The sequence below is a fragment of the Vidua chalybeata genome, chromosome 6, assembly GCF_026979565.1.
Source record: "Vidua chalybeata isolate OUT-0048 chromosome 6, bVidCha1 merged haplotype, whole genome shotgun sequence".
In the NCBI taxonomy this organism is placed as follows: Eukaryota; Metazoa; Chordata; class Aves; order Passeriformes; family Viduidae; genus Vidua; species Vidua chalybeata.
This window is the reverse complement of record NC_071535.1, coordinates 14,017,636-14,045,617: the sequence shown is the minus strand read 5'-3', so window position 1 is coordinate 14,045,617 and position 27,982 is coordinate 14,017,636. Positions and strand designations below refer to the sequence as shown.

The 27,982-nt window shown below is 36.1% G+C and overlaps 1 protein-coding gene across 6 annotated transcripts in view; it reads left to right on the top strand.

Annotated features, from left to right (window-relative positions):
- Positions 1–90: 90 nt before the first annotated feature.
- PAPOLA (poly(A) polymerase alpha) overlaps positions 91–27,982 on the top strand; it is a 43,725-nt gene continuing 15,833 nt past the window's right edge. For 2 of the 6 annotated variants that reach the window (XM_053946750.1, XM_053946748.1), the window contains exons 1-14: positions 91–405; positions 8,758–8,928; positions 9,534–9,600; positions 10,882–10,963; positions 11,438–11,547; positions 13,456–13,509; positions 16,697–16,808; positions 18,055–18,144; positions 18,240–18,378; positions 19,843–19,915; positions 21,377–21,497; positions 22,410–22,494; positions 26,932–26,985; positions 27,758–27,877. In XM_053946750.1, the coding sequence (XP_053802725.1) occupies positions 398–405; positions 8,758–8,928; positions 9,534–9,600; positions 10,882–10,963; positions 11,438–11,547; positions 13,456–13,509; positions 16,697–16,808; positions 18,055–18,144; positions 18,240–18,378; positions 19,843–19,915; positions 21,377–21,497; positions 22,410–22,494; positions 26,932–26,985; positions 27,758–27,877 (1,286 nt within the window). In that variant the 5' untranslated portion in view covers positions 91–397. Of the gene's footprint in view, positions 406–564; positions 629–8,757; positions 8,929–9,533; positions 9,601–10,881; positions 10,964–11,437; positions 11,548–13,455; positions 13,510–16,696; positions 16,809–18,054; positions 18,145–18,239; positions 18,379–19,842; positions 19,916–21,376; positions 21,498–22,409; positions 22,495–26,931; positions 26,986–27,757; positions 27,878–27,982 lie in introns of those variants that run through there. The other 4 variants (XM_053946749.1, XM_053946747.1, XM_053946751.1 and 1 more) reach the window with 3 other exon arrangements.

The following is a 27,982-nucleotide window of genomic DNA, read 5'->3' as shown; positions in this document are numbered from 1 at the left end:
GACTACATTCCCCAGCGTACCCCGCGGCCCCGCCTCCCCTGCGCACGCGCGGCCGGGCGAGCGTGCGCGCCGTGCGGGGGTGTCCGCCGCGCTGCGTCAGGCCCTCCCCGCCCCGGGACGTTGCTGTGGTAGCGTCCGGGCGCCATGTTAGAAGGCCGGAGGGGAAGAGGCGAGTGAAGCGGCGGCGGCGGCCGGGCCCGGCACAGCCGCTCCCTCCGCTCCCGGGGCCTGGCCCCGGCCCGTGCCATGGTCGCGGCTCCCGGCGCTCCGCGGGACGAGTGACCGGTCTTCAGTCGGCAGCGGTGGGGGAGGAGGAAGAAGAGGAGGAAGAAGGGGACGACGCGGCGGCGGTGGTGGTGGCGGCGGCGGAGGAGGAGGAGGAGGGGCCGGAGAGACGATGCCGTTGTAAGTCCGGGAGCTCGCGGGGCGCGCTCGGGGCTCGCGTTGTGCCGGCCCCGGCCCGGCGCTCCCCGCATGCCCGGGCCCTTCCTGCCGGGGCTCGGGCCCTTCCCCCCTCGCGGTCCCCTCGGCCCGGGCGCTTCCGCTGCCGCAGTGTGCGGCCCTGGCGCTGCTGCCCGCGCCGCCCGGAGCTCCACGCTTTCTCGCCCCGCATCGTGTGAGCCCGGAGGTGATAGCGATGTGGCTTTTGTGTTGCTGTCGCCGCCTTTGCGATCTCGCAGCGGCAACGTGCGGGACGGGGGGAACGCGTGCGGCGGCCTCCGCTCCCCGCTGCTGGGTCAGGGCGCACGAAGGAGCGAGACCCGCGTGTTTGTCCCTTGCTCGCCCTGGCCGCTAAGGGTGAAGCGCTTTTTCCCCCAAGAACCCCGGCGAAGTCTCTTCCCCCTGTGACCACGCGGGCAGTTCTTTCCCCTTCCGGGGGCAGGAGACCCTGGGCCGCTGGTTCCAGTGGGCTCCCCGAGGCCGGCGTGCTGCCCTTGGATCCCCCCGCTCCCGGCGGCTCCGGGCAGCGCCCCCGGCCGGCAGACGGGCTGCGGGCCCGCGCGTCCCTCCCGCCCGCCGCCGGCAAGCCGGGGCGCTTGTGCACTGGACGTGCCGTGCCGTGACCCTGCTGGCAGTCAGGAATAACGAAGTGTGACCTTATTCATCCCAGTTTGTTCGCTGATTTTTTTCACCCCACCTCTGGCATTTTTATTTCCGCTTCCTTTTTTATTTTCCCCCTCATCGCTGACGTTTTTACGAATTTTGATTGAGATGTCAAAACTTGCAGCTCCTCAGTTCTGAAGTTCATAATCTTAGTATTTTATTACATTATAGAGATTGAGAGAAACAGTGATGTGTAGGTTATCTATCTGAAAAGTGACTTTTCAGAATAAGGCATGTTTATATATTTTGTTCGGTTGGTCTGTTTGTTTGGTTTTTCGTTTGTGTGTTTTTTTTTTTTTATTGAAGGAGAAATATAAAGAAATTGTGATTCTACACTCTTTCTCTCACTCTTATAATTTGGGATTATTCGCTGTGGTTAAAAATATGTCAACTTTTAAGTGGCGAATAGCTAGGGTTGTCTGTTGTGGTTGTTAATTCAGTCTGAAGTACTGCAAAGTTAGTCATGAGGTAGATGACATGATAAAAATTTATCTGAGAGGGTTTATGGCAGGGAAAGGACCAGTGGGTGAATGCAGGAAGGAAAATGGTTATGCTGAATAGGGTCTAATGCTTGTATAACGAAGCGCCAATGTCTTTATAGATAAGTTTTGCACATGTTAATTATGGCAGTGAAAAGTTACCAGAAGTCAGCTTTTGAAGTTGGTTAGGCTTTTCAGCCTCAGGAAAATGGGAGGGTGTTTATTCCACTTGCTTTCATTCTTAGCTTGTTGTGTTGTGACTACATAAATTCCAAAGACTTAGTAACAACATTTAAAAGTTTGAGCTGCTTTTATGTGTTGTAATAATAGCGATCTTCAACTTTGAAAAGTTTGGAATGATTTGATAATTTCTCTTGATATAGGTGTCTATGATACTTTAACTGGAAACACTTAAATAACAGTGCATAGTTACAATGGCACTAAGTTATTGCTATTTTCAGTATAAACATTACTTGGCAACTTAACTAGTACAGGAGATTTATCATAGTTAGCAAAAATGAAGCTTTCTGAGTTTATACATTTGTTCTGTCATTTGTATGTTTGACATTGTTATCTTGGTATCATCCAGTCAAGACTTTAAAGTGAGTATTATAATGCCAGTAAGTAGAAATGCTGGTGATGCTGATTCTTGAGTTTGTGAAGCCTCTGACTTTAGAGAAAAGAAAGAGGCAGCTTGGGAAGATTTTTCTTGTATAATTCTCTCCAGACAGTTGATTCTGTCTTTCTGTCTTCTGGATGATAATCTTGTTGTGTGAAAGTGGAACGACCCTATGTGGGTTCGGTTGTTTTTTTTTGTTTTGTTTTTGTTGTTTTTTTTTTCTTGGTTTTTTTTTGTGTTTTTTTTTTTTTTTTGTGTTTTTTTTTTGTTTTGTTTTGTTTTTTTTTTTTTGACAGGAGTTGTCAAAACTGATTTCCCATACAAGCAGAGATTGTCATCATTCTTAACCTGGAGTTCTGTGTTCTCCAGAGCTGTACACCAATGTTCATATTGCACTTATTAACAGTATGGTACCAAAGTATAAAACCAAGCAATTTCTTCCTGTACATGGTATATCAGTAGTAAGCTGATATCTGGCATTTACAGAAGCCTTTAGTATTTTTTTAAATATTAAAATTTATCCTAGAAACTTATGTGACTTTTTGTTAAAATTCTCATGTGGGAAGTGCTAGCAGTTGTATGAGGAAGAAGTCATAAAGATATGTTTTAGTGCATGGGTAGGTATAGAATGGTTATGTGCATTATCTGGCACATAAGATGCCGGGGAAGAATGAACTTACTAAGTTGTTAATGTGTTTTAGTTGGATCTGGGGCTTATACAGAAAGGCTTCTGACTCAGTGAAGCTGGAGCTATGTTTATATGAGTGATGATTTAGTCTTTTCATGTAACCTGGGGCTTTCTAACCCTCCAAATAGAGAAAACATCAATCTGTTTCTTGGTATGCTACTGAATGTCTGTGTCTGCTGAATTCATGGCAAAACACTTTTGAAATGTTTTGTTTTATTCTGTAACCAGAAGTGGAAAAGTGCTATGAGTCATAGACACGAACATTTAAAAGTGCCATAATATCTATAAATTTTAAATATTGTTAGTACTAGTAACTTCTATATTAGAGTTTTGGAATGTCATTAAGAGTTATTCTTTCCAGTGGACAGTCAAGCTGATTCTCACTTCTGAAGTAAGGCTTTTCATTTTTTCTTTCACTGAACTTTACTGTAGACATAGGCAAAGTCACTGTTTTCTTCACTTTTCCTTAGAGACTGTCAGCTTACATGCCAGAAATACAGCACAGTATTTGAAATGGCTTGTGCTGACTGGGAATGGATAAGTTGTGTGTTTCTGAACAGAGGGAGTTGGGAATTTTATAGGCTGTTAGGCAAGGAATTAAATTATTCTTAACTTTGCAGAGCAATGGACTGACTGACTTTAGAGGAATAGTTGCCATAACTTAAAGTTATAGCTTTCTTAATTGAGAAGCAATTAATATAAAAATCTGTGCTGAGGATTAGATGGCAAGGATATATATGGTTTTGCAATAGCTCTCAGTCTTCCAGTATCACTCTAAAATAAAGGACTGAGTTTATACCTATTAATATAAAGGTACTGCGCAGAACTTGGGAACCCGGTTATTTTGGGCTGAGCAGATTTCACCACTGAGACAAATTAATCTCTTAATAGTGAAATGCTTTCTGGGATTCCTAGTTCTTAGTTTATTGTCCCTGTTATCTTTTGATTCAGCTTTACTGAAATTCTTAAATTGCTCTTGAGTTTTTTGTCTCCCATATAGCAATAAAAATAGGTTTTGGTTCAACTGCTGCCTGTGCAGTTCATTAGCACTTTCTTTTCTTTAAACTTGAGAAACTTCTCTTTCGCAAGTGTGTTAGTAAGACTATTGTGGATGACTTTTTGTTTGTACATGCTGCCTTCCTTATTCTTCTGCATGAACAGAAGAGCCAGAGAGCTCAGGAGAACATCCAAAGTTAGCAGAATGTGTATGAATGGCCTTCCTTTTGCCATAGGTGAGCCTCTTCTGTAGCCCTGTTACCTGCTGTTGCTGCAATGCCTGTGTTCAAATCAGTATTTGTTTTGAACACCTCATATTGACAGTTGAAGACAATTCATGGCCTGAATGGTCCAGTGATATTCTGCTAGGTATTGAAACTTTTATTCAGGAGGGACAGCTATATTGTCTTACCCATTTGAGACATATGTTCCCCAGTAACTGATTTGCACAGACTTCATTGATGTTTCCTGCCTAGATTTTTCAAACTGTGTGGAGTGATGGTGTTAGTGTTAAGCTGGAATCTTCTCTCTGAATTGCCAGTCACTCATTGCTGAAGGAAATGTAAAAAGAAGCAAAACCCCTCAATGGAGTTTATCTGAATCTGGACACAGTGGAGCTTTAGCTCCATGAATTTAGCTCCAGCTGGTTAACCAGATGGTGTGATGACCAGTATTGTTTCAGGAATTTTACTTGGGTGTCTTACATCAGCAAATAAAAAGGAATAAATTTTGCTGAGCTAATTGGTCGAGGCAAATAGAGAAGTGAGGATAATCATTGAGAATCCTTAAGTTGTGTATTTTGTCTTAGTATCTGGATGAATTTGAAACTTGGGGGGATTTAAATTGTTATGATTTGTTCAGTATTATGCTATGTATTTTTAATATCTTAGTTGTTTGTATTGTTTTTTAATTTTGTGAAGTTTCCCAAATTTCAGGAGCATGATATTTAGATAGTGTGGTGCTGATGGCAACTGTACTTTGTGATAAGAAATGTAAAATCTTAACAGAAATGGCACTAAAAATAGTACTTTTAGAATGGACGTGGAATACAGGGAGAGAAGAAGAACAAGTGTTTAGAAAGACAGGTTTTTGTGTGGGCATAGGAGTTGGTTTAAATACAAAACACATCTGAAAAAGTTCATGACAGGATTGTTGATTTTTCTGAGGATGGAGCAAGGTTCTAGTGTTATAAAAGCAAACAATAGTACAGAACTTGGAATTAATATCCCAGTCTTAGTTATATATGGGACAGTGTTACACAGGTATAACTGTATTTGTGCTATGCTCAGTTTAAATGGATGTGTTCAGGCTATCAGCTGATCTTCAAAAGATGCACTGTAATCCCTCCTCTACCTTAGAACAACATTTAGTCACTTCCATATAAAGGCTTAGAGGTGTATGTTCTGATAACTGTAAAGCTTTTTACAAGCTTTATTTGGTTTTTTTTTCTTCCACTTCTGCACTCTGTTTAAAATGGGTTTTAGCAGTGACCATATAGCCAAGGTCTGTTCTTTTAGTTTGGTAATTACTGGTAACAGTATAAAAAGATAATGCCTAGCAAAACTTGAAGTTTTGAGGAAAAAGTTGTTTGGCTGCACTGCCTTCAGCTTAGCACAGACTAGAGCTTTGTGTCTGTGTTTTTATATGGGGGAAAAAGGACATGTGCATTTCTTGCTGATTAAATTAATATTTGAATAGGAAATACTGAATCATAACACTCTAGAATAAATCCACTGTAGCTGTTGCCCAAATTGCACATGGTAAATTGTTAGTATATATTCTTCAAAAATTCAAATTAAACCAGAGCTGCAGCAATAGCATGTTAAATTTAACTCTATATAATTTTCTGTAACTTTATATTTGTGCAATTGACGGATAGCTCATGGTCATCTCAGAGTGATAGGATGATCTTCATGTTTATGTATAGTTGACAAGAAACAAACCCAAAAACCTCAAACTGTATCTTAATTTTCTTTGTGATCTTAAAAAGAAGAGATTAGTGTGTTGTTGTTTGTTTGTTTGATTTGTTTATTTTGGTATTTTGGGGTTTTTTACTATTTTATTAAAAACCACAACCAAACAATAAACACAAAACCTCCAAAATAAAAACAAAAAAACCCACAACTCAACAAGCCCTAAACATACTTTCAGTTGTTCAGACCCAGATATGATACTCAAGAGCGAGTAGCTGAGATGGAACTTCAGTTGCTGTTTAATACTCTGCTTTTTGTTAATGTTTACCTTTAGTGAGTACCAGAAGTGACATACCATCAAGGTATTGACTCCTCAACAAGGCTGATCTCTAATCTGTTTGGGTAGAAGGTTAGCACTGATACTTCCCTGGCTTTTCACCTTTCTCTTTGAATAAAATTGGTAGCTTAAGCTTTTCTCTGGTCATGTCACAAATAAGTGGTAGAATGTCCATATGCCCATATGTGACTAAGGGAAGATACTGGAGTGTGAGTATGATTGCATGGAACGTAGGAGGCAGGGAGAGGACATACCTTTATTTGTTTGTTTATATTAACTTTCATGCTGCCTTTTAAATGAATGGATTACAGAATAAGTTACTTTATTCTGTCCTTCATTAAGTTTAACAAACTTTCTTGCCATAGCGTTTTTTCTTAAATTTTTATTTAATTTTCCAAAGGAATTTTTTCATATTCTTTGTTGTGCTACAGAAACCTTAGATTAGAATTAACTGAGGTGTAAACAGCAGAGCTTCAATTTAAATGTTTTTATCTGGAAATGACCTACGTTCTCTTCAGTGTTAATATATGTTAACTGTCTTCTGCAGCTGTAAAATCTTGAAGGCAGCTGTGCTGAGAATTGTTACACACTAACCCAGTGAAAGGGTACTTACAAACTCCTCCATGCTCAAAAATAGGTGAAACACCTGTGTTGGGGAGGTCCAGTGCTGTTGATAGGAACGTTATTTCATTATTACAAAAGTAAATGTAAGAACTGTAGCTGGCTTTATGTAACAGTTCCCAGAGATGTATTTCTGGTGATCAATGTAATTGGTTGTTGGAAGCTGTTGTTTTAGTGAGCAGTTTCAAAGCTTGTTCGTGCCCTGCGGCCATGCTCTGGTGGTCCTGTAGGGGTTGGAGGAACACTGGTTTAAATCATTGCAGTGTGGTGTTTTGAAGGCAGAGCTGCACACTGCACTGCCAGGGCTGCGTGTAAACCAGACTAGGGAAGAGAGGTGATGTTTGGCTGGGGTTTATATACTGTAATCTTACAGACAATGTAAAGGATTATGTTTAAGTTGTTAGTTCTGGAATTTGTGAATCATGGTCCTTACAAGTAGGGGGAATATAGGGGCCTCTGTCAGCATTGCTGACTTCAGAAATTTCCTCAGTAGAATCTGGTTTTGAGTGGCATTGAGTCTTTTTTGAAATCTAGTAACAGCATCTGCCAGGCTGTGTTTTGCTAGCCCTTTTAATGAAGTCTAATATCTGCTGAATTGGATTCAGTTTCTTGCTATGAATGGGTAAAAATTAAAGTAAGACCATCAGAAAGTTGTTACACAAAGCTAAAATTTTGATTGTTTTGTATTACTGCTTAAAAAAACCTGCAAAAGTAAACTGAAAAATCTTAAATTAAAAAGGATATGTTTTTGGTTCCAAATTACCAATTTGTCAAATTACCATTTGTACTTCAAACAACTTAAAAGTGTTATATGTGGTATAAGTTAAAATATTCAAAGGTTGTTTATATATTGACACTTTTTGTTTTCTAGCTGCTTATTTTAGAGGCAGTTAAGTGGCTGAAGCTACTTTTTGTGTTGACATTCCTAAAGTTTTTTTTTTTTTAAGAGAAGAAAGTTTTAGAAGGAGCAAAAAGTTTTAGGGGCTTCCTTTGTCCTTAATTTGAATTACTGTTTTATGTAATTCATGTGAACAGCTTTTTAAAAAAAGTTTTCATTGCCACCTAAAGTCCTAGGATGTATATGATTTATTCAACTCCTACCAGATTCTTTGTTAGTTGAATAAAACCTCATAGCTAAAGGAAAAAAGTATAAAATAATTTTCCCAGACACTGCCCCAGTCCCTACAATTAAATTTTTTAAATGTACACTTTTTTAATATAATTTTCCTGATGTGCCTTTTTTTTTTTTTTCTTTCTGATGAGCAAAGGGACAGATGTGCTCAAGCTTGCATTGTGACTAAATTTTTAACTGCAAACAAATTATAGTACTTGGAATTGTTATTAAATGGATTCAACTTGTGGAAAACTGTATCAGGTTTTTTGGATTCTTGTCAATTTTCAATTTAGGTGTTTTTTTTTTTTTTTTAATAGTCTTTATGGAAATGAGAAATGAAATCTTGAGATGATGATGACAAATAATGGAAGTAAAATTGAAGTGTTGCTTTAGTTTTTCCACATGTAATAGGTGGTCAGCCTTATGAAAATATTTCTCATTTTGTATGATAGAAATAGTATATGATAGGTATAAACATGCAGGACTGATCCTACAGCAGTATACCAAGGAATGTTATACCTGCCAAGACTAGGACTTTCACTTTTGCTATCAGCTTGACTTTTTGACATGAAGAGTTCTCTTTACTTTAGGCTTTATGAAAGTGAAGGAACCCAAACTGATATAGCTTTTGCTCTAGTAGAATGAAAAAAAAACAATAAAGTGGGGGAAAAACCTAATGCATATTAAGAGTTGGTGAAAGGTAATTCTATTGGTGTCCTTAAGAGGACAGATTTAACACAGTGTTTTGGGATGAAAATGCTCACGCTAGGCTTAACCTTTTTTTTTCTTAGTATGTATCTTTTGTCTACTCTGAGAAAAAAAGAAATACTTTTTTTTTTTTTTTTTTCTTCTCCTGTCAGTAACTTTATCTAATTGCCTTTATTAGTCCCGTTACAACCCAGGGATCACAAACACAGCAACTACAGAAGCATTATGGCATTACCTCACCCATCAGTTTAGCTGCCCCCAAGGAGTTTGACTGCATGCTTACCCAGAAATTAATCGAAACCCTAAAACCTTATGGCGTTTTTGAAGAGGAAGAAGAGCTGCAACGCAGGTGAGTGAGCACTCTGTTTTGTGTCCTGTCATGAGGTTCATGTGTGACTGTTGAAGTCCAAGTGTGTTTGTGTTCTTTCAGATGCTTTCTTAAAAGCCTAGTGGAATTGTACGCTTAATTTTTCTCAATTAAGAGTAATAGCTCAAAACACAGAGAGGAATTAAAATGGCCTTTCAATTTAAGAGGCTGGTTTTCAGTTTTCCCCCTTCATCATTACTTCATTGTAATGGACTTGATACTCTTTTTTCCTAGAGGTTTTTTTTTTTTTTTTCCATCTCAGTACTGCTTATAACTGTTCTTTTAGATGCATGTGTTAGACACATTGAAGTTTCATTTTGAAAATTAGTTGAATTTATGTGTGTATGCCTTGCATGCTTTCATTTTTTTGGAGCTTAAATCACTTGAATGTTTCTGAGGAGTGAAAAATAGTGGGAATATTGTAGGAGTAACTTTCTTTCAGTATATATGTATACATAACAAGATCTCTAATTAGGTCTGTAATTTTACTCAGGTTGACTTACTGTGTAATGATGATCACAGTCTTTAAAAAATTCTACTAGTTTTGTCTAAGTTTGTAACCTGCCGTTCTGCTGTTTTATTAATAGGATTCTAATTTTGGGAAAATTAAATAATTTGGTAAAGGAATGGATACGGGAAATCAGTGAAAGCAAGGTATGGATGTTCTTTATGTGGGGTTCCCATTATTGTGTTTCTAAGAGTGCTGTAGGAAGATTATTCCAAAATACATTCCTGTGCTAAATGGGATGAACCTTAGGTTTGGGGATCAAAACGGATACCATGCTTGTGTAGTTTCTTTTGTTTACAAGCAGCATTGCCCCTTCATAGTAGAACCTTGTCAAAGAAAGAAACTCATAGATGTGACTTGACTTTTTCTCAAAATTCATGCATATAGCACTGTAGTAATCACAGAGTATTTGCCTTTGTGAAACAATGCTAGATCTTAAAATATACTTCCTGCATCTTTGTGGTCTGTGGTCTTTTTCTTTAATGTTGTTCCTGTAATGTTACTTTTGTAGACTGATAATGCTGATACTGTTTCTGCCAGGTTATAGTAATTCCTGGTCCCACACGTATTCTTTGAATGGTTATAGACTTGTGTGATTATAGATTTTTTTTTTAGAGGAAATGCCTAATTTTTTAAGCTATTTTGCTTTGTGTGTATTTGGGATCGTATGTTTTCTGTACACTTCCTTTATGCTGTGAGAATTTATATATGTACAAGATTATGGGCAGGGACAGCACTCCTGTGTGTGTGTCTTGATGCCTGAAAACAGAATAGTGAGAATATCGTGACCCATGTAAGATTGAAAGCGGCTTAAAGTTAATATCATGTACGTTGCAAAATAGAAGTTGTGATTTGTCTTCTGCTGTGTAAACAAACATTCATGTAGGGTTTCAGTTTGTAGCATTGCATCCTGTTATGAAAGGATAGCCCTCTTTGCCCACAGTACTGTGGATTCAACAGTTTTTTAAAGACTAGGCACTTCAGTAGATGTACCTAAACAATTTAAACATAAAATAAATGCCTTTCCCAACCCCAAATTTTTATTTAAGGGCTGTGGTAAAAGTGTCTCTGAAAGTAATGTAATAAACTGTGTTTTGAGTTGCTCTAAATTGAAATACATCATCTATTTCTGTGTCAGTCTAAAATGCCTGAGTGGTAAGCAAAATGTTTGCTCTCTGTAATATTATTTGTCGAATTGGTGCAACAATTACCAGGTTTGAGATGGTGATGTGTAACATAGTTGAAATGCTATAAATGATGCAAGTGGCAGAGGTATCTTCATCTTTTCTGTAAATACTGAGATCATGTCAGTAGTTCAACAGCATAATTTGCATGTAATATTTTTCTTCTTGTTTGAAAATAAACGGTTTGTGTTGTTGTAAGTTGTTAAGGTAAATTAACCTTTTTTTTTTTTTTGCTCCACTTAGAATCTTCCGCAATCAGTAATAGAAAATGTTGGAGGAAAAATTTTTACATTTGGATCCTACAGATTAGGGGTTCATACAAAAGGTAATGTTTCCTTTTGTGATAAAAATCCATCTGTTTGAGCTAATGATTTCTCTTGCTGTATTTTGAGGTGGTGGTAGATTTGTTAATTTTTTTGGTTAACCATCTGTAGTCTTCATTCTAAATAAAAGAAATATATTTCTGTATTATCTTTTCATCATGGATTGAGAAACAGACAAAAAAGTTGAAAGTTATTTTAAGACAGAGAAAGTTGTATACTTAAATTTTCATGTTTTGTTCTTTAGAAATTACAAGTGTTTCACAATTGAAGCAAGAATGTATGTATGTGTTCTGTATGTTTAATGGCCATGATTTTTTTTCATTCCGTTTGACTTAGTATTTCAAAAAACCACCATTCCACATGATGAGAAACTAAATTTTACTGCTCAATTATTTATTAATAAAAATATGTCTATTGCTGGCATTCTATGCATGTGAAGTATTGAGTAATATACTTCTGCTAATTAACAATTTCAGGTGCTGATATTGATGCCCTGTGTGTTGCACCAAGACATGTTGAAAGAAGTGATTTTTTCACATCGTTTTATGAAAAGTTAAAACAACAAGAAGAAGTGAAAGATCTGAGGGTATGTGAAACACCTGATACAGCTTGCTGACCTGAGGATTAGGAGAATTCTGTAGTGAAAGATGTTGCATTAAATAAGTAAATATAACTTTAATGTTAAGACTTTTTCTAAGATTTTTTGTAAACCTGCAGCAAAGCCTATCATGAGAGTTGAAATAGAGATTCTTCTGAATTTTCTGCTCTCAGTTTAATAGATACACTCAAAAATTTGAGTGGTAGAATGATCTCCTAGCATGTGTGTTAGTATGGCAAAATTTCTGCTTACTCTCTAGAAGCAGGCAGACACAAATGTAAATGTTAGTTTGACAGGGTTCAGGACCAAACTTGTTTGGTTTTAATGAAGGTTTTATGCTGCTTTTTTATAACTTTGTGCTTACATAAACAGTAATTGTGGTTGATATTAACTAAACTTTTATATTGGCTGCCAACTGTGCATTTGAAAAGGGAAGCTTTATTTTTAGTGTATCTTGTTACTAAATGCTTGTACATGATTTTTAGCTTCTAAAAATGAAGATTTCCGTTACAGTAGTGGAAGACCATACTAATGCAGTATTTTATTTCTGTTATACCTCAGTGACACGCCTCCCCAAGTCAGCTGGTGGGAGCTTTAATCTTGATATAGGCTCAGAGTAATTTTTTTTTTTTTTTTTTTGATGAAGATAGCTGCTGGCAAGTCTTTGTGTGGTTTAGTCCTGCTTTCATAAAATGAATTGAACTGACTCTGCATCATTCATCCAATATATGCACCCTGTAGTTGGTACCTACCATGCAAACATCTAGTGGTAACACTGTATGCACTGAAACAACTATTTACAACTCTTTATCTGAACACATTCAGTAATCTTTAAATTGACATGCTATACTTGAGAGGATTCAGATTTTCAGATTTCCATTCAACTTTGCTGTAAACTCTTAACTCCAGGTAATGTAGTTGATTTAGCAGCAAGGTATGTGTGGTATTCGGTGTAGCACTGTAGTAATGCAAATAACCTTTATGTCAGGGTGTCATAATACTTCTAAATCATTCCAGCTAGTATTGCAAGTTTGTACATCTCCATCTTTAGAGGAACATAAACTTTCTTAATGGTTGCTGTAGTGAGTGAGTATGAGATACTTGTAAATTTGATTTTTGCTTAGGATTGATCCATCCTGCCAACTAGTAATGTTAACATAACCTTAACTACAGTTTAAGCACAGACAGTAGTGTGGTCTCCTCCTCTTGGTAAGAACTGAAATACTTTTGGAAGTTTATCCTCCAACAGTTCAGAGTATTTCTTATTTAGAGGTAGGCAGTGTTCTTTGCTTTTACTAAAACAATATGCTGCAGATCTGCATTTAGTTCAGATGCTCAGTTCAGGAAAATGATACTCATAGCTATTCCAGAATAGATGTGAAGTTCCATTGTGATAATTGTTCATCAAAACACCGTATTATTGACCACATTTTAAAAACATGCTCTATCTCTGGAGACTGGTGACTTGCAACTGCTTTAGGTGACATCAGGCTGCATAGTTATACAGTCTTCCTCTCATACTAACTGTAGAAGCAGAAATAATAGGCCTTTTAGAGCAGGAATCCCCATAGCTTGGACTTGGAATACTTAGGGATATTTGTGGGGAGTAAAAGATCATGTCTTGTGTGTACGGAGAAGAGGGTTGAGCCTTGAGGTAACACCATCAGAACTGGTTGGTACAAGTTTGGATCATTATTAATATCTAGAGAGCTGCAGCACGTAGTGCTTACTGCATAAGTTGTCAGTGGTGGAGAAAGACATTGCTGACAAAAATCCATCTGAAAACAGAAAATCATTGATATAAATAGTATTTCATTATGATTGTCTAGTCCTGGTAGCTATTGTTTATAAATGTTCTCTATACTGAAAATAAAATGCACCTTTTTTCCCCCCCAGGCTGTTGAAGAAGCTTTTGTCCCAGTTATTAAACTTTGTTTTGATGGAATAGAGGTAAAGATCCTATTTTAATTTGTTTTGGTAGAGCGTGGTTAAAACAAAGTTTTTAAGATCTTAATAAGTAATTATTCAGTAATAGAAATGCTATTAAAGTGACTCTCAGAAGTCCATACCTAAGGTTTTATCAACAGTCCTCAGTTGTGTAATTTAAAGTGGAAATTTAAGACTGAAAAAAGTTTTTCTTGATGGACTTAAAGCTGTGTGCAGAATATCTCCCTTTTTTTTTTTTTTTTTTTTTTTTTTTTTGCTCTACTACCCTCTTCTACTGATTAGTTTACTGACCTGTATAATATCAGTAAAGACGTTATTTAGGCTTAACATTTAATAAAAATTATATTTGTAAATAATGTGGCTTTAGAATTTTTTTTGATTGCTAATGATTAACTGTCCAAACATTAAAGATTTGCTTCGTTATCCTACATTATAGAAAGTTGTGGTCTTTAACTAGTTATCAAAAGTGTGCTGCTGAAGGCAGGCTTGGGTATTCCTTTTGTCCTGATCTCTTAACATATCTGTAAACATGTGACCAAAACAATGGTTTTTGGTGGCTGTAGCCTGATGGATCAGCTATCTTGGAGTACTGAATTTGCTTAATTGATTTTTGCTAAGGAAAGAGGAATGGTGATTTCAAAAGATACTCTGTTTATTCTTGTCAGACTGTTACATAGTCAAACTGTCATCTTCTGGTGACAAGACAAAAACATATGAACTGTTTATACACACAGTTAATGAGACTTTTCTTTGGATTCTGTCAACCAGCAACTGGTGGGTACAAGAAGGTTAGTTCACAGAGGGGAAAGAATTCCCATGCTAATCTTCTGGCAAATGACATGGTGTAGTATTGTACACAAGATTGGCAATTTCTTCTCTCCCAGTCTGTGAATTTGTATCTGTTAGGCATTTTATACTGTCCAGATGCAGTTGGGTATTAGGGAACATTTCTCTGGACAATCTGTTTGCTGTTTACATAGCTTAGGTATTCATTCTAGAAGTTGAAACTTGCCATAGCTGTCTTCTGGTCAGTTTGGGTTTTGTATGTTGTTTCTTTCTCCTCCAGTCATTCAAGCTGGAGTTGTCTCTCCTTTTTAAAAAATGAAATTTGAAATACAAGACCAAATAGAGAGAAAAAAAAAAAGGACTGTTTCCTCTAAAAGTAACATCGTGTTCCAGTATAGTAATTTATGATGGGCTTTGATGGGCTTACGTTTATTACTGAGACTTAACTCATGTTCTGACAGTGCATGAGAGTTCTTTTTCTTATATCATAAGCACACTCTTTGTATATACCAGTGTTGGTGGGCCACAGTTTCTGATAGCTGTGTTTCTGCCCAGCTATGCCAGTATCAAAAGATTTTAATTTAATTTTCCTTTTGCTAACCCAGGCAAAGCATGCCAGAAGGTATAACTGAAGAAAAGGACTTTAGTTTTGTGGTGACCCTGTTATTAAAAAAATTCTGACAATAAGTTTTATGTGCCTGTTTTATGTTTTTGTTTAAAATAAACAACTTCCTTAAATTTTTTGTTCTTCCTGTAGAGTACTTCCTATTTGATTGCCAGTACCTCTACCCCAGTTACATAAGACACACTGTTAATTTCTTTATTTGAAAATAAATGTCAATGAGCTTTGAATCTTAAGAGGTGCTAGACCTTTGGAGATCAGAGCAGAATTTCAAGCTGAAGTTAATTTCGAACTTGTTTTACACTGAGAAGTAGTACTTTTGACTGAAGTAGGAACTTCTATGTGTAATACAGATTCTTGATAAGATCAGCTATTAAGGACTTTGGAATACAAAATGCACTGAATACTTTGGGAATAGTTTTCTGTGGAGGTCTTCATAGTTTAAAACAGATGGATGCAAAGTTTTAAGTACCTACAAAAAGTCTTTAAGGTGTCTTCAGTTTCACTTTATCTGAAATAATTTTAATGTAACTAAACTAGTTTAATTCTTGGTGTAGTACTCCTCGATATTTCATAGTCTTGTAGGTCAAGTGATAACTACTTTGGTTAAAAGCCTCATTTGGTGAAGTGCCTTTGTTGCCTTACAGACAGTCTGCTGATAGGCACTTGATATTCTCATCAACTGACCGATGAAAAGGCAAACTGACTTCTGCACTCTGCAGTGTCCTTGTGTGCAGGGCAATGTAAAACTAACTCAATGCTGAATAGTATTTTAGATGTTCTTGGCATAGAAAAACTGTTTTGTTTAAGTATTGCAGAAGAAATAGCAAAGAAATTGGAAGTACTTTCAAAATGCATATGCTTGTTAAGCAGCTTCCTGAATTTTCAAAATGTTTTCTGTAATCAGGTATGTAGGTTCTTCATAGGTACTGGCCTTATATAGAATCAACTAGTAACACTTGTGCTTTATAGGGGATGGGGAAGGTATCCTACTCTTTCTGTAATTCCATGGTAATTTTCATGGAATCATAGAATATGCTGGGTTGGAAGGCACCCATCAGGATCATCAGACTCCAGCTCCTGGCCCTGTGCAGGACATCCCAAGAGTCACACCCTGAGCCTGAGAGGGTTTTCCAAATGCTTCTTGAACTCTGTCAGTCTGTCAGGCTTGGGGCTGTGATCACTGACCTGGGGAGTCTGTTGCAGCTCCCAGCCACCCTCTGGGTGAAAAAGCTTTCCCTGATATGTAATCTAAGCCTCCCCTGGCTCAGCTTTTTGCTGTTTCCTTGAGTCCTGTCACTGATATGAGAGTGAAGAGATCTGTACCTGTCTCTTTGTCATCATCAACATCCTCATGAGGGGATGCAATGGGGACTCCCCTCAGTCTTCTCTAGAATTCTTCTCTAGAATATTTAGGCTAAAACCAGGATTTATGTTTTCATGGCATGCTCTGATGTTGGTAGGATTTTGTATTCTGGATCTAGAAATAATGCTTGTTTTCAAATTATTTTACTTACATTGGCAGTCAGCTTAGTTTTTGTGTGTGTCCTGGTTGTATGTTAATCTACATGGGTATTTTATCCTCTTGGAAAAGGAGCTGTAAGATACATGAAGCATCTGAAAATGTTTCTTTAAGGGTCTGTGAAAGATGTTAGTATGTATTTTTTAAAAGGATTCTTTGTACTACAACACTACTATTAGTAAACTTGATGAAAATGACTTGCAGAATCCTACAGAAGAAAGAACAGTTTTCTAATGTCTTACCTTTTTTTTGTTCTTAAGATTGATATTTTGTTTGCAAGATTAGCACTGCAAACTATTCCTGAGGACTTAGATCTACGAGACGACAGCCTACTTAAAAATTTAGACATTAGATGCATACGAAGTCTTAATGGTATGTATGTACTGATTTGTATATCAACTTGTCTAATCTTTAAATAACTATCCTAGATTCTTTGATACAGTAGTTGTGGATTTGACTGAAAACACAGCAACTTCATATCTGGAAATAAAGTTATTTACCAGTTTTGTGTACCTTTCTGGAGAGAAGGGTTCTTATTTGTTGGCCAGACTGTTTATTTTTTTCTCTTGTTTGATTGGTATATGGTTCTAGAAATTAATGGGACTTGCAAGACTTTTGTGTGGAGCATTACCTATTTTTATAAAAAAAGATATTTGTTTCTTTTTAAATTTATATTTGCATAAACATACATGAAATTGCTTCAGTGATAAATTGGAGATATCAAAACGGTGTCAGTTTGAGGGCCCTTCTTTAGTAGCTTACTAGCTTGTGTAACCCTTAATTTCTCTATAATACCTTCGTTTAAAAAATAGTTATGTATGTAAAGGTTGGTAGGAGCCTGGCTGCAGCTTGATGGAGATGAGGAGCACGTTTGCATGAGGAGCACTGATTGTTGTTAAAAGCGAAAAGCTTCATAATTTGAAATCATCACAGCTGCTTAAACTGTTCTGTAAAATTCCCATCTTGTGCAATCTCTAGAATTTGTAGTTGCCTCTTACTTTAAAAGTAGTCTTAGATAATACTATTTTCTTCCGAACAGCTCTCTGCAACTACTTAGTAACAATGAAGTACTACTTATTCTTTATTATAAACCCCCTAAAATCAAGCAGTTAATATTGCCATCTATAATGTTACAGTCTGAAGATATGCCATCAAAATAGCAGTACAGCTAGTATGTTTAAAAGCTATTCTTTTTAGCCTGTTCTTAAAAATTCAAAGCTTTGACCTATATGGCTGGTAGGTTTTCTGCAGGTTCACGAAGACTTAGACCTTTTTTAATTTGCCTGCATATTCCATGATATACTGCATCTATTCGTATAACAGCAGAACTTGTTTGTTCCTTCCACAGCTTATATAGTTCATTAATAACAAAAAAATCAAGTAGCAGTCCAAATCTGTAGTCATGAATTGGCTACCTGAGTGTTGCCATAAAACACTAAAAATGAAAAAAGGCGCATGAAAATATGTGAAGCTTTCTAATCCAAAACAAAAGTGATCAGAATATGAAATTACTTTCCAGCATGCTTGTCTAAAAAGTTTGGTAGTGTTGACGTTGGGGGAGGATAAGCAAGCAAAAAACTTTGGAAGCAGCAACTGTAATGAATTCTTTCTTTTGCAGGTTGCCGGGTAACCGATGAAATTCTGCATCTAGTACCAAACATTGACAACTTCAGGTTAACACTGAGAGCTATCAAATTGTGGGCAAAACGTAAGTAGTTATATTCCAAAATTTGTGAAGTTTTCACTACCTCTTCTGGTTACTGACATCTCTCTCCTTTTGTCTCTTTCCTTCTCGATCCACAGGCCACAACATCTATTCCAATATACTAGGTTTCCTTGGCGGTGTTTCCTGGGCTATGCTAGTAGCAAGAACTTGCCAGCTTTATCCAAATGCAATAGCATCAACTCTTGTACATAAATTTTTCTTGGTATTTTCTAAATGGTATGTTTTTTTTGGTTTTTTTTTGTTTGTTTTTAATTTAGATTAAACTAAAATAAAATTGTTTGTAGACACTAAATTTTAGTCCTGTTTTTATGGTACCATTTTCAGCTGTTACCAGATTAAGTTAGAAGCATTGTTCTTGCCACCAGAAATTGTCAGCTTAGTTTTTCAGCAAGTCATCCAACATGTCTTGTTTTTAAAGCTTCCAAACCAAAGCCACCCAGTTCTTAATTAAAATTTTCTCAAGTATTTTTTGTAATTCAACAATACTCTTCACATAAAATACTTATATAGTACAAAATAATAGCATATACCCCAAAATTTCAAGTCCTTTAACATTCAGGTACTGGCATAATGGATAAAGGAGGTATCTGGTTTAGGCACATAGCTTAAATGCAATTTAAGAGAACCAGTGACAAAAATGTGGGTTTCAATCTTTTCTGTGTAGAGTGATAGGTGTTTCAAAATTACATGCCATTTCATACTCTTGAGCTAGTTAGCTCAGAAACATGGTTTGAATAACTCTGATGGGAACATTCCAAGTAAATTTAGAACAAATGGGACAAGAGTGAACATTGCATATTACAAATGAATACTGTTTTTCTTGAAAGTCCATATTTGGATACCTATATTCTTCATGAGACACTGACAGACCTTAAGAATCACTTACCAAAGTGTTGCTTTCCTCCAAGTATAGTGTCTTTTCTTCTTAATGAGAAGATAATTTGCACACTTTCACTGTCTTGCATTCATAGGCTTTATAGCCTCCTTGAGGTACGTAGTGTTTAGTAATATTTTGCCACACTAAGGTAATAGAGGGGAACTGGTTGCAGTCTCTGTTTAATGTGTTTCTTGGAGCTCTCTCCAGTTTGTACATGCATACCATAGGAGCATAATGTACAAATTCCAAGAGATAACTGACTTCTGCTCTTTATAGGAAGGTAATTTTTATTCAGAGGGTAAGATAACTTGAAGAACAAGTTTTACTTTTTAGTGTTTAATTCAACAAGGTTTCTTTCTTGATTATAATGTTCTTTAATACATATGGTTTGTAACAATGCTATATGCTGTAACTGTGCTGGTTGTTTGTTCTGTAGTTTGTCCATGAAACAGCTAGCTTGAAGATGGACCCAATGTCAATCTTCACAGAGGAATTTATCTTTGATTAGTATATTTCAGGAAGAATTTAGAGGAGTTTAAATTAATTATCTAACCAGTGGTTGTAAACCTTCAAGATTACAGAAAATGCCTTGTTCTGATGCCCTGGAGAAGCTAACTGCAGTTGTGTTGTAGTTCAGCAATACAGCTTATTTAAAAAACCCCAGTTAGACCAGCCTAGCTGTGAGGAAATGGTGCTTTATTTTGAGAGCAAATTTAAGATGGATCACATTCAAACGTGTTTTTTGTATATCATACATGGTTGTATCCAGTAGTCTTATTCAGTGCTACAATCTTTTTGAACAGGGAATGGCCAAATCCAGTGCTATTGAAACAGCCAGAAGAATGCAATCTTAATTTGCCTGTATGGGACCCAAGGGTTAGTGTGTTATTTTTTCCCCTCTAAGTCACACTGTACAATAAATTCGGTTGCTTAAAAAATTCTAGGTGAACTTCATTTTGGGTTTATTGAACGTAATGTTGTGGTGTTATATCTTCATAAGTAACCTCTAATTCTCCTGAGTATAGAACAAAGTTACCCTAATTTTCTGAATTGACTGCTTGAAGCACACTTGCTAAACAATATACTTTTTCTCCCAATTTTTGGAGTAAGTGATCTTAATAAAAATTCAGCATAAATATGTCTTAAAGTGATGCATTTTTGGAAAATTGCTAATCTTAAAATAGTTTGCTTATTATTTAAAACCTGTTACTTTTGCAAGTATCTTGAATTCACTTCAGTACAAGTTACAGCTAGATAGGCTTGGTTCCATATATTTGTAGTAAAGGGTCTTTTCATCTTGCACCAGAGAAGATCAAAACTTGAAGTTTTTTAGTTGTTTGGTGTATTGTTTATAATACTTGATCTCCATCTTTCTAGCACTTACATTAAGGACGTTGGACATGATTGTCCTTCAGGCAGTCAGTGAAACAGCTTGCAGCAGATGCATGGCTCCCATTGTGAGCTTTCTGTAGGACAGAACATGAGTGTGCTCAGTACTGTTTTGTCAATCCTAGTATTCAACTAATCTTTATTTTGATGAATAGTGTAAGCATCAGAGGTTGATTTGTATTCCCTTTTGTACTTTAAATCTGTTTTTTCTGATTGACAAAAGTCACATTTAAATATGTCAAGCGGTTGAAGACATGTTCTTGAGTCTGTTATTCCTGAAACAGGAGGTTTGAGGTCAGTGTGTGACGGGAACTGTTGTAGTAATTAATGAAAGGGGGCTAAGATAATGGCAAGGGTTTATCTTTTATTTACTTTCTACAAGATTGTTACCCTAATAATATTTTAATGTACTTTGGTGTGTACGTTGTGTCCTTTCTTTTTTTGTTACCCTATCTGCTGTTAAATAAAAGTATCTTAATGCAAGTGATGCTTCTGTCAGGTTCCATAGAGCCTCTTTTCTTAAAATGGCTCTTAAGTTTTCAGTAGTGTTACAGAAATAAAGTATAAAATACCTTTCACAAGGTCTGAAGACAGTCATTCTTCAGAAGGTGCTCATATGGTGATGAGGTGTCCTTGGTTTCATGTGATCAAACTAATTCCTATTAAAGAGGAAAATTGTTCTGTTTGGTTGGCATTTCTGGATTTAGAAATGCCTGCAACTTGATCTTGATGTGCTGACAGGTTACAGCCCTCCCACATCACTGTCTTTCAGAAAGATGTCTTTGTGAAAGCATTATTCTTGTTTTCTAAACTTTCTCTGTACTCTTGGTCTGCAAACAAACTAAGGTCTCTTAGAACTTAAGACTTGGTTGTAGTAAAGGGAGAAATCCAAATTTGTTAACTGATGTGTATGCTTGAAGAAAACTGATTGGCTGTTGTTATATGTAGGTAAACCCCAGTGATAGGTACCATCTTATGCCTATAATTACACCAGCATACCCACAGCAGAACTCTACGTACAATGTGTCCGTTTCCACACGGATGGTCATGGTTGAGGAATTTAAACAAGGTAAGTATTATCTTATGCTCTCTATATAGATGTTTTCAGACAGATTTAAAATAGTTTCATTGTGGGTATGCTCTGAAAGGGGGAGGTGGGTGGATGTTAAAAAGCTTATTGAGTGACTGTTTTGAGGGAGGTGGAACTTGGCCTATTATGCTTAATGTTGCTTAACACTGCAAACTTAGTAGATCCTTGTTGTAGGTCTGTCCTTCACTCTTAGAAACTGAGGGTAATGAAAGAGGAAGCCTTGTGATGTAAAAATTAGAGCTAATGGTATGATAACTTCATTTTAGTGGCTTAGATTGTGTCATGTTACATTAGGAAGGATTAGCAATAGTTCCACTTGATGCCTGTTTCTAGGCCTAATATAAGTCAATAGACTTTCTTGAAGATGCGTCCTCTGGATTTATCCACATAATTAGTAATTATAGCAGATAAGGGAAGATGTTATCAAAGCAAGAAGTAGATTTGATGCAGGGAGCAACTACAGCTAGCTTTCTCAGAGCAGTACCTTATTGACTCACTGTTTCTTTGTCTTGTAAAATGCCTTGCACAAGAGGTGATTCAAATACTATAAAGGAAAGATCTGTTGTCTTTGAACCGAATAGTTAGTGTGGCATATGCAAAAAAACCTAAATGGAGCTGTGTTACACCACAGAGCAAAAATATGTGAAATAAGCAGTCAGATCAATTAACATACATTTCTGCACAGATTGAGTTTTTTTAGTAATATGGTTTGTTTAACTAATGACCAATGAAATTATGACTGAATTATAAATCTTGTTGATAAATTGCTGTGAATTTGAAGGGAGGAAGTAATTCTTACTATTTTTTGCTTAGTTAACAAACTGTCTTTACTCTGGATACTAAACTGTATTTTAAAAAAAAGTTTAAATTTTTTTTTTTTTTATAATTTAGGTCTTGCTATCACAGATGAAATTTTGCTGAGTAAGGCAGAGTGGTCCAAACTTTTTGAAGCTCCAAACTTCTTTCAGAAGTACAAGTATGTATTTTATGGCATGGCAGAATATTTTAAGTTTATCAGTTGAACTACATCATAATGCTTTGTAGCACAGGATCGTAAATATACATACATTAGAAGTCTAAAAAGTGTTTTGTTAGGATTTTTTTCTAGTGTGAGAGAGAATACACTGCTGTCCTTTCTCTTGGAAGCATATAATCTCCTCAGGTACTTTTTTGTCTTAAACCTGTATTTCAGAAACCAGTTAGTCCCTGAGCAGATATTTAGAATGTCACCAGTTAACTCTAGAATTGGTATGCTACCTACCAGTAACATTGAAGTAGTGTCATCTGGTTTGACTAATAGAAATGTTCTTTAGTCCTGTAAGTAAACATTCTAAAAATGGGTCTTTCCAAGAAAAAAGATGTTAAAAGAACTTATTCTGAAGGTCAGTACTTAAGATGAATAAGTACATGAAACTGTGTTTTCTTCTGTCGATATAGTCAATAGTTTACTCTGATAATAAAAGGTATTTTTGCAGTTGTGTTGACTAACTACCAGTTGTACTAGTTATTAATAGATTTTTTTTTTCATTAAAGCTTAAGGCTCTTGGATCTTACATTAACTCACACCTAGCTTTCTAATTTTGTAATGTCTCTGAGGGAAATACTGAAATTCACACTTTTAGGGTTTCTAGTAATATGCTTGTGGGGCAGAAGCTTGTTAAATGTATACGGACTTGCTGAAAGTTGTATTTTTATAATAAATATGGATTATTAAAATATGGACTACATCTTCTTTGCCCTCAGTTGAAATTGGAGACCCATTTTTCTTGAATCAAGATCAAATATATTTTACACTTGTTTGTGTTGGGTGGTTGGTTTTGTACTAATCTAAGCAAGATTGAAATATACAGTTCCCCCATTAAAAGAGACTGATGACCTTCATAATGTGTCTGTGTTTTGTTTCTATATCTTTTGCATGATAAAAGCTTTAAAACATTTGGATGGCTTTTATGTTGTTCCTTGAAGCTTAAGATTCAAAACATTTAAAAAACACTATTAAATTATATTAGTTTTTGAAGTAAAAAGTGGGCTGCAGACAAATCAGTTTCTGTTCAAGAGGTTGCTAATAAGTTCCCTAGTACATTTTCTTTATTTCAAAAGTAGAAAAAAATAGGAAGCGTTTATTGTCATTTGAAATAATGTCCATTTTAATGTTTTTTTTTGTGTACCAGCTTAAGCCATTTTACCAGGTGTAGCAATAAAATCTTCTCTTGCTCAACATTATGTAGGTTTTCTGTTTTGCACAAGATGTCTTTGCTCTATTATTTTTTTAATGTGTGGAATGGTATTATGGAGCCTGCTTTAATTTAAATTACCCAGGATTTTCTGTTTTCCCTTAGGTTAATTTTACAATTAACCTAATTAGGTACAATTTTGGTTAGTAACATTTACAAAGTAAATAATAGTATGCAGTCATCTGTATGCAATAAAGTTAGATCTCTTGGTCAGATCTCCATCTAAAAGATAGATATTTTGAATTTTTTTTTTTCCTTATTCACACTATTCTCCTATTTAAATTGTAGATGCCATAGCATGTTCTGCTGAAATTCATAGCAGTGTGTAATACTCTGCCAGATAAGAGAACATCTGATCGTGGCTCTGAGACAAACATTTCTTTTAATCTCTAAAAGCATAGCTTCAGTAATCTATCACTCTCAATGGCAATTAGTTGCTGAATATCTATTGTTCATAAGCACTTTTGACTTACTGTCTATGTTTAAAATAAACCTCAGTGATATGTGACTAAGGAAATCTATAGGCTACTGCATGCCTGCATAGTAGGAGCAGATTAGAAATTAGGAAAACTAGGAAATCTGCTTTTAGTTACTTTTTTTTTTTCTTACTTTTTAAATGCCAGCAATTACTTGGAGTTAGGGAGTTGCAAACATGTATTATCTGCCCTTTGCGTAGATGAAAATTTTTAGAAGGGAAAGGCAACAACAAAGAACGTGTAGATAGGGTGTTTTTTTACAGGGGAGTGACAAGAATTTCAAATGGATATGAGTTTGAAGTGTTGCATGAGAAATGAAGTTGTTACAGCTTAAGACCAAGAGAGCAGGGTTTTGAGAGAAATAGCACTCATTAATGAGCTCTAGCATATTCTTTCTATGTCATTAAGAGATAATTCTGCTAAATAAGTAGAATATAAATATACCTTTTAAAAATGTGGTTTAAATTCTTGGCTTCATAGGACTTTAAAGTACTGAATAAAAGTATAATTCCCAAACGAGTAATGAAGAAAAATTGAAATTAACATGTTCATTGTTCTCAGTGTTTTTGGTTTTTTTGGGATATTTTTTTTTTTTTTTTTCCTGCAGAAAGTAATATGACTCTAATTTGGGTATTTTTTTTAGAAATACTTGTGTTAATGATGTATTATAATTCCATACTATCTACATTAGGTTATTTTTATGAAAAGAATTCTGAAAGGAAGACAGTGAAAAAACATCCAAGCCCCCAAATAAACAAAACCCCAAACTGATACACTTCAGAGTAATACCCAGAATCTAAGTCACCACTGAGAGGCAGAAGCTTAAGCTAAGATCATCTTTTCTTTATAATGAAATAATAGATACTTCTGAAGTACACATGTGCTTTGTGATAAAACTATGAATGAGGCACTGATAAAAAATCTTGTCTTAGCAAAATGTAGCAGTGAGACCTTGGACTCTTAAAACTAAGGGTATCTTAATTTTTAACACAAATTATTTAATTTTATTGAAAATGGTAGTAGGAAATTTCTAGAGAGTAATTCCCTCTAAGTACTAACAGCTGGTAGGTGAGTGAGGAGAAATTGGACCCTTTTCTGTTTTCTTTTTCAGCAAACACTATCTGAGCAAAAATATATAATTATCACTTATTTTTTCATAAATAAGGCTTAGAGTTTTTTTCCAGGTGCTTACCAGCTAGTTGAGGCTTTTAGACACAGCCAAATTACTTTTTTTTATGTAGTTCTTCAGAAATTTGTTTCACAGGGTTGCTTTTAATAAGAAACTGGAAGACTGGTTTCTTCAAGTATTTCCAGGTTTGAATTTTGTCTTTTTCGATTCAGATTGTGTTTAAAATATCAAAAACTTAAGCATTGTCATGCCTACTGAATGAAACATTCTGCAAGTGTGCGACGTGTGTGATGTAGGAATCTTACTGAAAGTGTAGTGCTCTTTAGAATAAACCAATATTAGTAATGAGTAGCTTCTCATACAGAATTAAAGGTCTCTTTTCCCATAAGAGTTTCCTGTGAAGCAGTTAATACTGCCAAAATGCAAAATGAATAGGTTATTTTATCTCTACATTGTTCAGAACAGGGAAGAAGTTTCTCCAGGTTTCTGCCTTGCAGTTCTCTTATTTCATTGACATCTTCTGACTGAAATCAGAGGATTGCAGCATGTAGCATGATTTTGGCTCTTGCCGCCTTAAGATAAATAGGGAAACACGTAGCTGCTAATTTGATCTGTTGATTTGTATTTGCTGTTGTGATTTGAAGGCCCGCGGCACCAGAGGACTCTACCGTAGTTTTCTAGTATCATTGACCTTGCTTTCCTCTCCATGAGTGCTAGGGACTGGTCTCTTGTGTTACTACCGTTCTTTAAATCCTGCTGTGAAGGCATCTAAACATGCCATATCTGTATAGAGTAGTGCAGCATTGGATGACTTAGGATGTTAAAGACTTCCCAGCTAAACTTCTGAAAAACCTGCCTGTAAGCATGTAGATTGCTCCAGCACCCTCATTAGGAACTCAAGCTACAAGTAATATTTTCCCATTCTGCTGTCCTTGGGTTTCTTTGTTTAAAATACTGTTCTTGTTTTGTATACTGTCTCTTTGAAATCTGCCTACAGTGGGTATACACTGAATATCCTGGAAAATAATTCAGAGTTTAAGAATTATCATCAGAGGAAGCATTCCTTATGAAATTTCAGATAAGTGTTTTCAGAGAATTCCAAAATGCAGATACAGATTTTTTAAACTACATTTCATAGTGTTAGTTTGGATTTTGAGCAAATGCATATGTGCTAACCATTCTTCTCGCTATTCAGAAATAATGTTGCAACTAAGACAGCTGACATGTAAAGGGAGTTATGAACAACTTTTCTCTTGATTTGTAGTCAGTTAAATCCCTGATCTGATCAGATGTTGAAATATTTCAACTGTGCTACATTCCTAAGCTTTTATTAAGGTATTACAGTGGAATTGCAAATGGCCCTAAACTCCAAAATATTTTGAAGTCTGTTAGTCATACACTTGGGACATAACCCCTTTTTTTACTTAACAAAGCTTAATTTAATGTAAGGTATATACTTAAGCTAATAGTCTGTATTTTACAATGTAGAGTTTACTGCAAAGTTTTAATATTAAGGTTTGAATGTCTAGTTTTAGAAATATCTATAGAATAGCATATTGTCTTTATCTCCAAAGGCATTATATTGTACTTCTAGCAAGTGCACCGACAGAAAAACAGCGACTAGAATGGTGAGTAATCCTTGAGATTAAAAAAAAAAACAATACCCCCCCCCCACCAAAAAACAAAAGCAGCACCTCCCTTCCCCCCCCCCCCCCATCAACCTTGGACAAAGGGAGTATCTAGTGTATCAAATGTCTTCTTAATGAATGAAAGTGGCGCTTCAGTGTTGCAAAATTAAATGGACAAAGATTGTAGAGGTCTGAAAAAAAAACAGTAAAAATGAAAAACTGGGGAGTGAAGGCTGTTGCTTACATTTTTCCTTAACAGGAGTCTCAGGTTTACTTTACAAACACCTTGTTCACTTTTTTTAATAGGCAGTGTGAGGAGGTATGTTTTCAGTCACTTGAAATGCTGTTTCTCAAAACAAAGATTCCCTTTTCCCATGTTTCTGCTCTTTTATTAGTGAGATTTTAAGATTGGCAGCTATTGGGAATTTCTTCACCTGTAAAATTCATAATCTGAAGCCAAAAGACTATTGGATAAATACGTGGTGGTTCTTTCTAACTGCCTTTTGCTTGATGTGTAATGTCTTGTATTTAATTCCATTTGTAAAATCAGGCCACAGAGAGAGCTACAGGGCATTCTTAAGCTTCCCTTGTCAGCTTTTGTAATGCCTTACTTGAAATTATTGATCTGAATTAATCTGATGTGCACTAATTCATTAGTAGTCTCAAGTATTAGTATAAGGAGAATGTTGAGGATTTTATCCTGATATGTGATGTTAGATACTTCTTTTATTTCCTGTTAATTAGATCTTGCTAATAAATGACATTTATACAGGGTGGGCTTGGTGGAATCAAAAATCCGTATTCTAGTTGGAAACTTGGAGAAGAATGAATTCATTACACTGGCTCATGTGAATCCACAGTCATTCCCAGCACCCAAGGAGAATCCTGACAAGTAAGCAAACCCATTTTCTTCATTTAGTAGGGAGAAACTACCTTAACTGAAACACAATTTCATTAATAAATAAACAGATGTTTTTATAGGATCTTAAAAGGATTA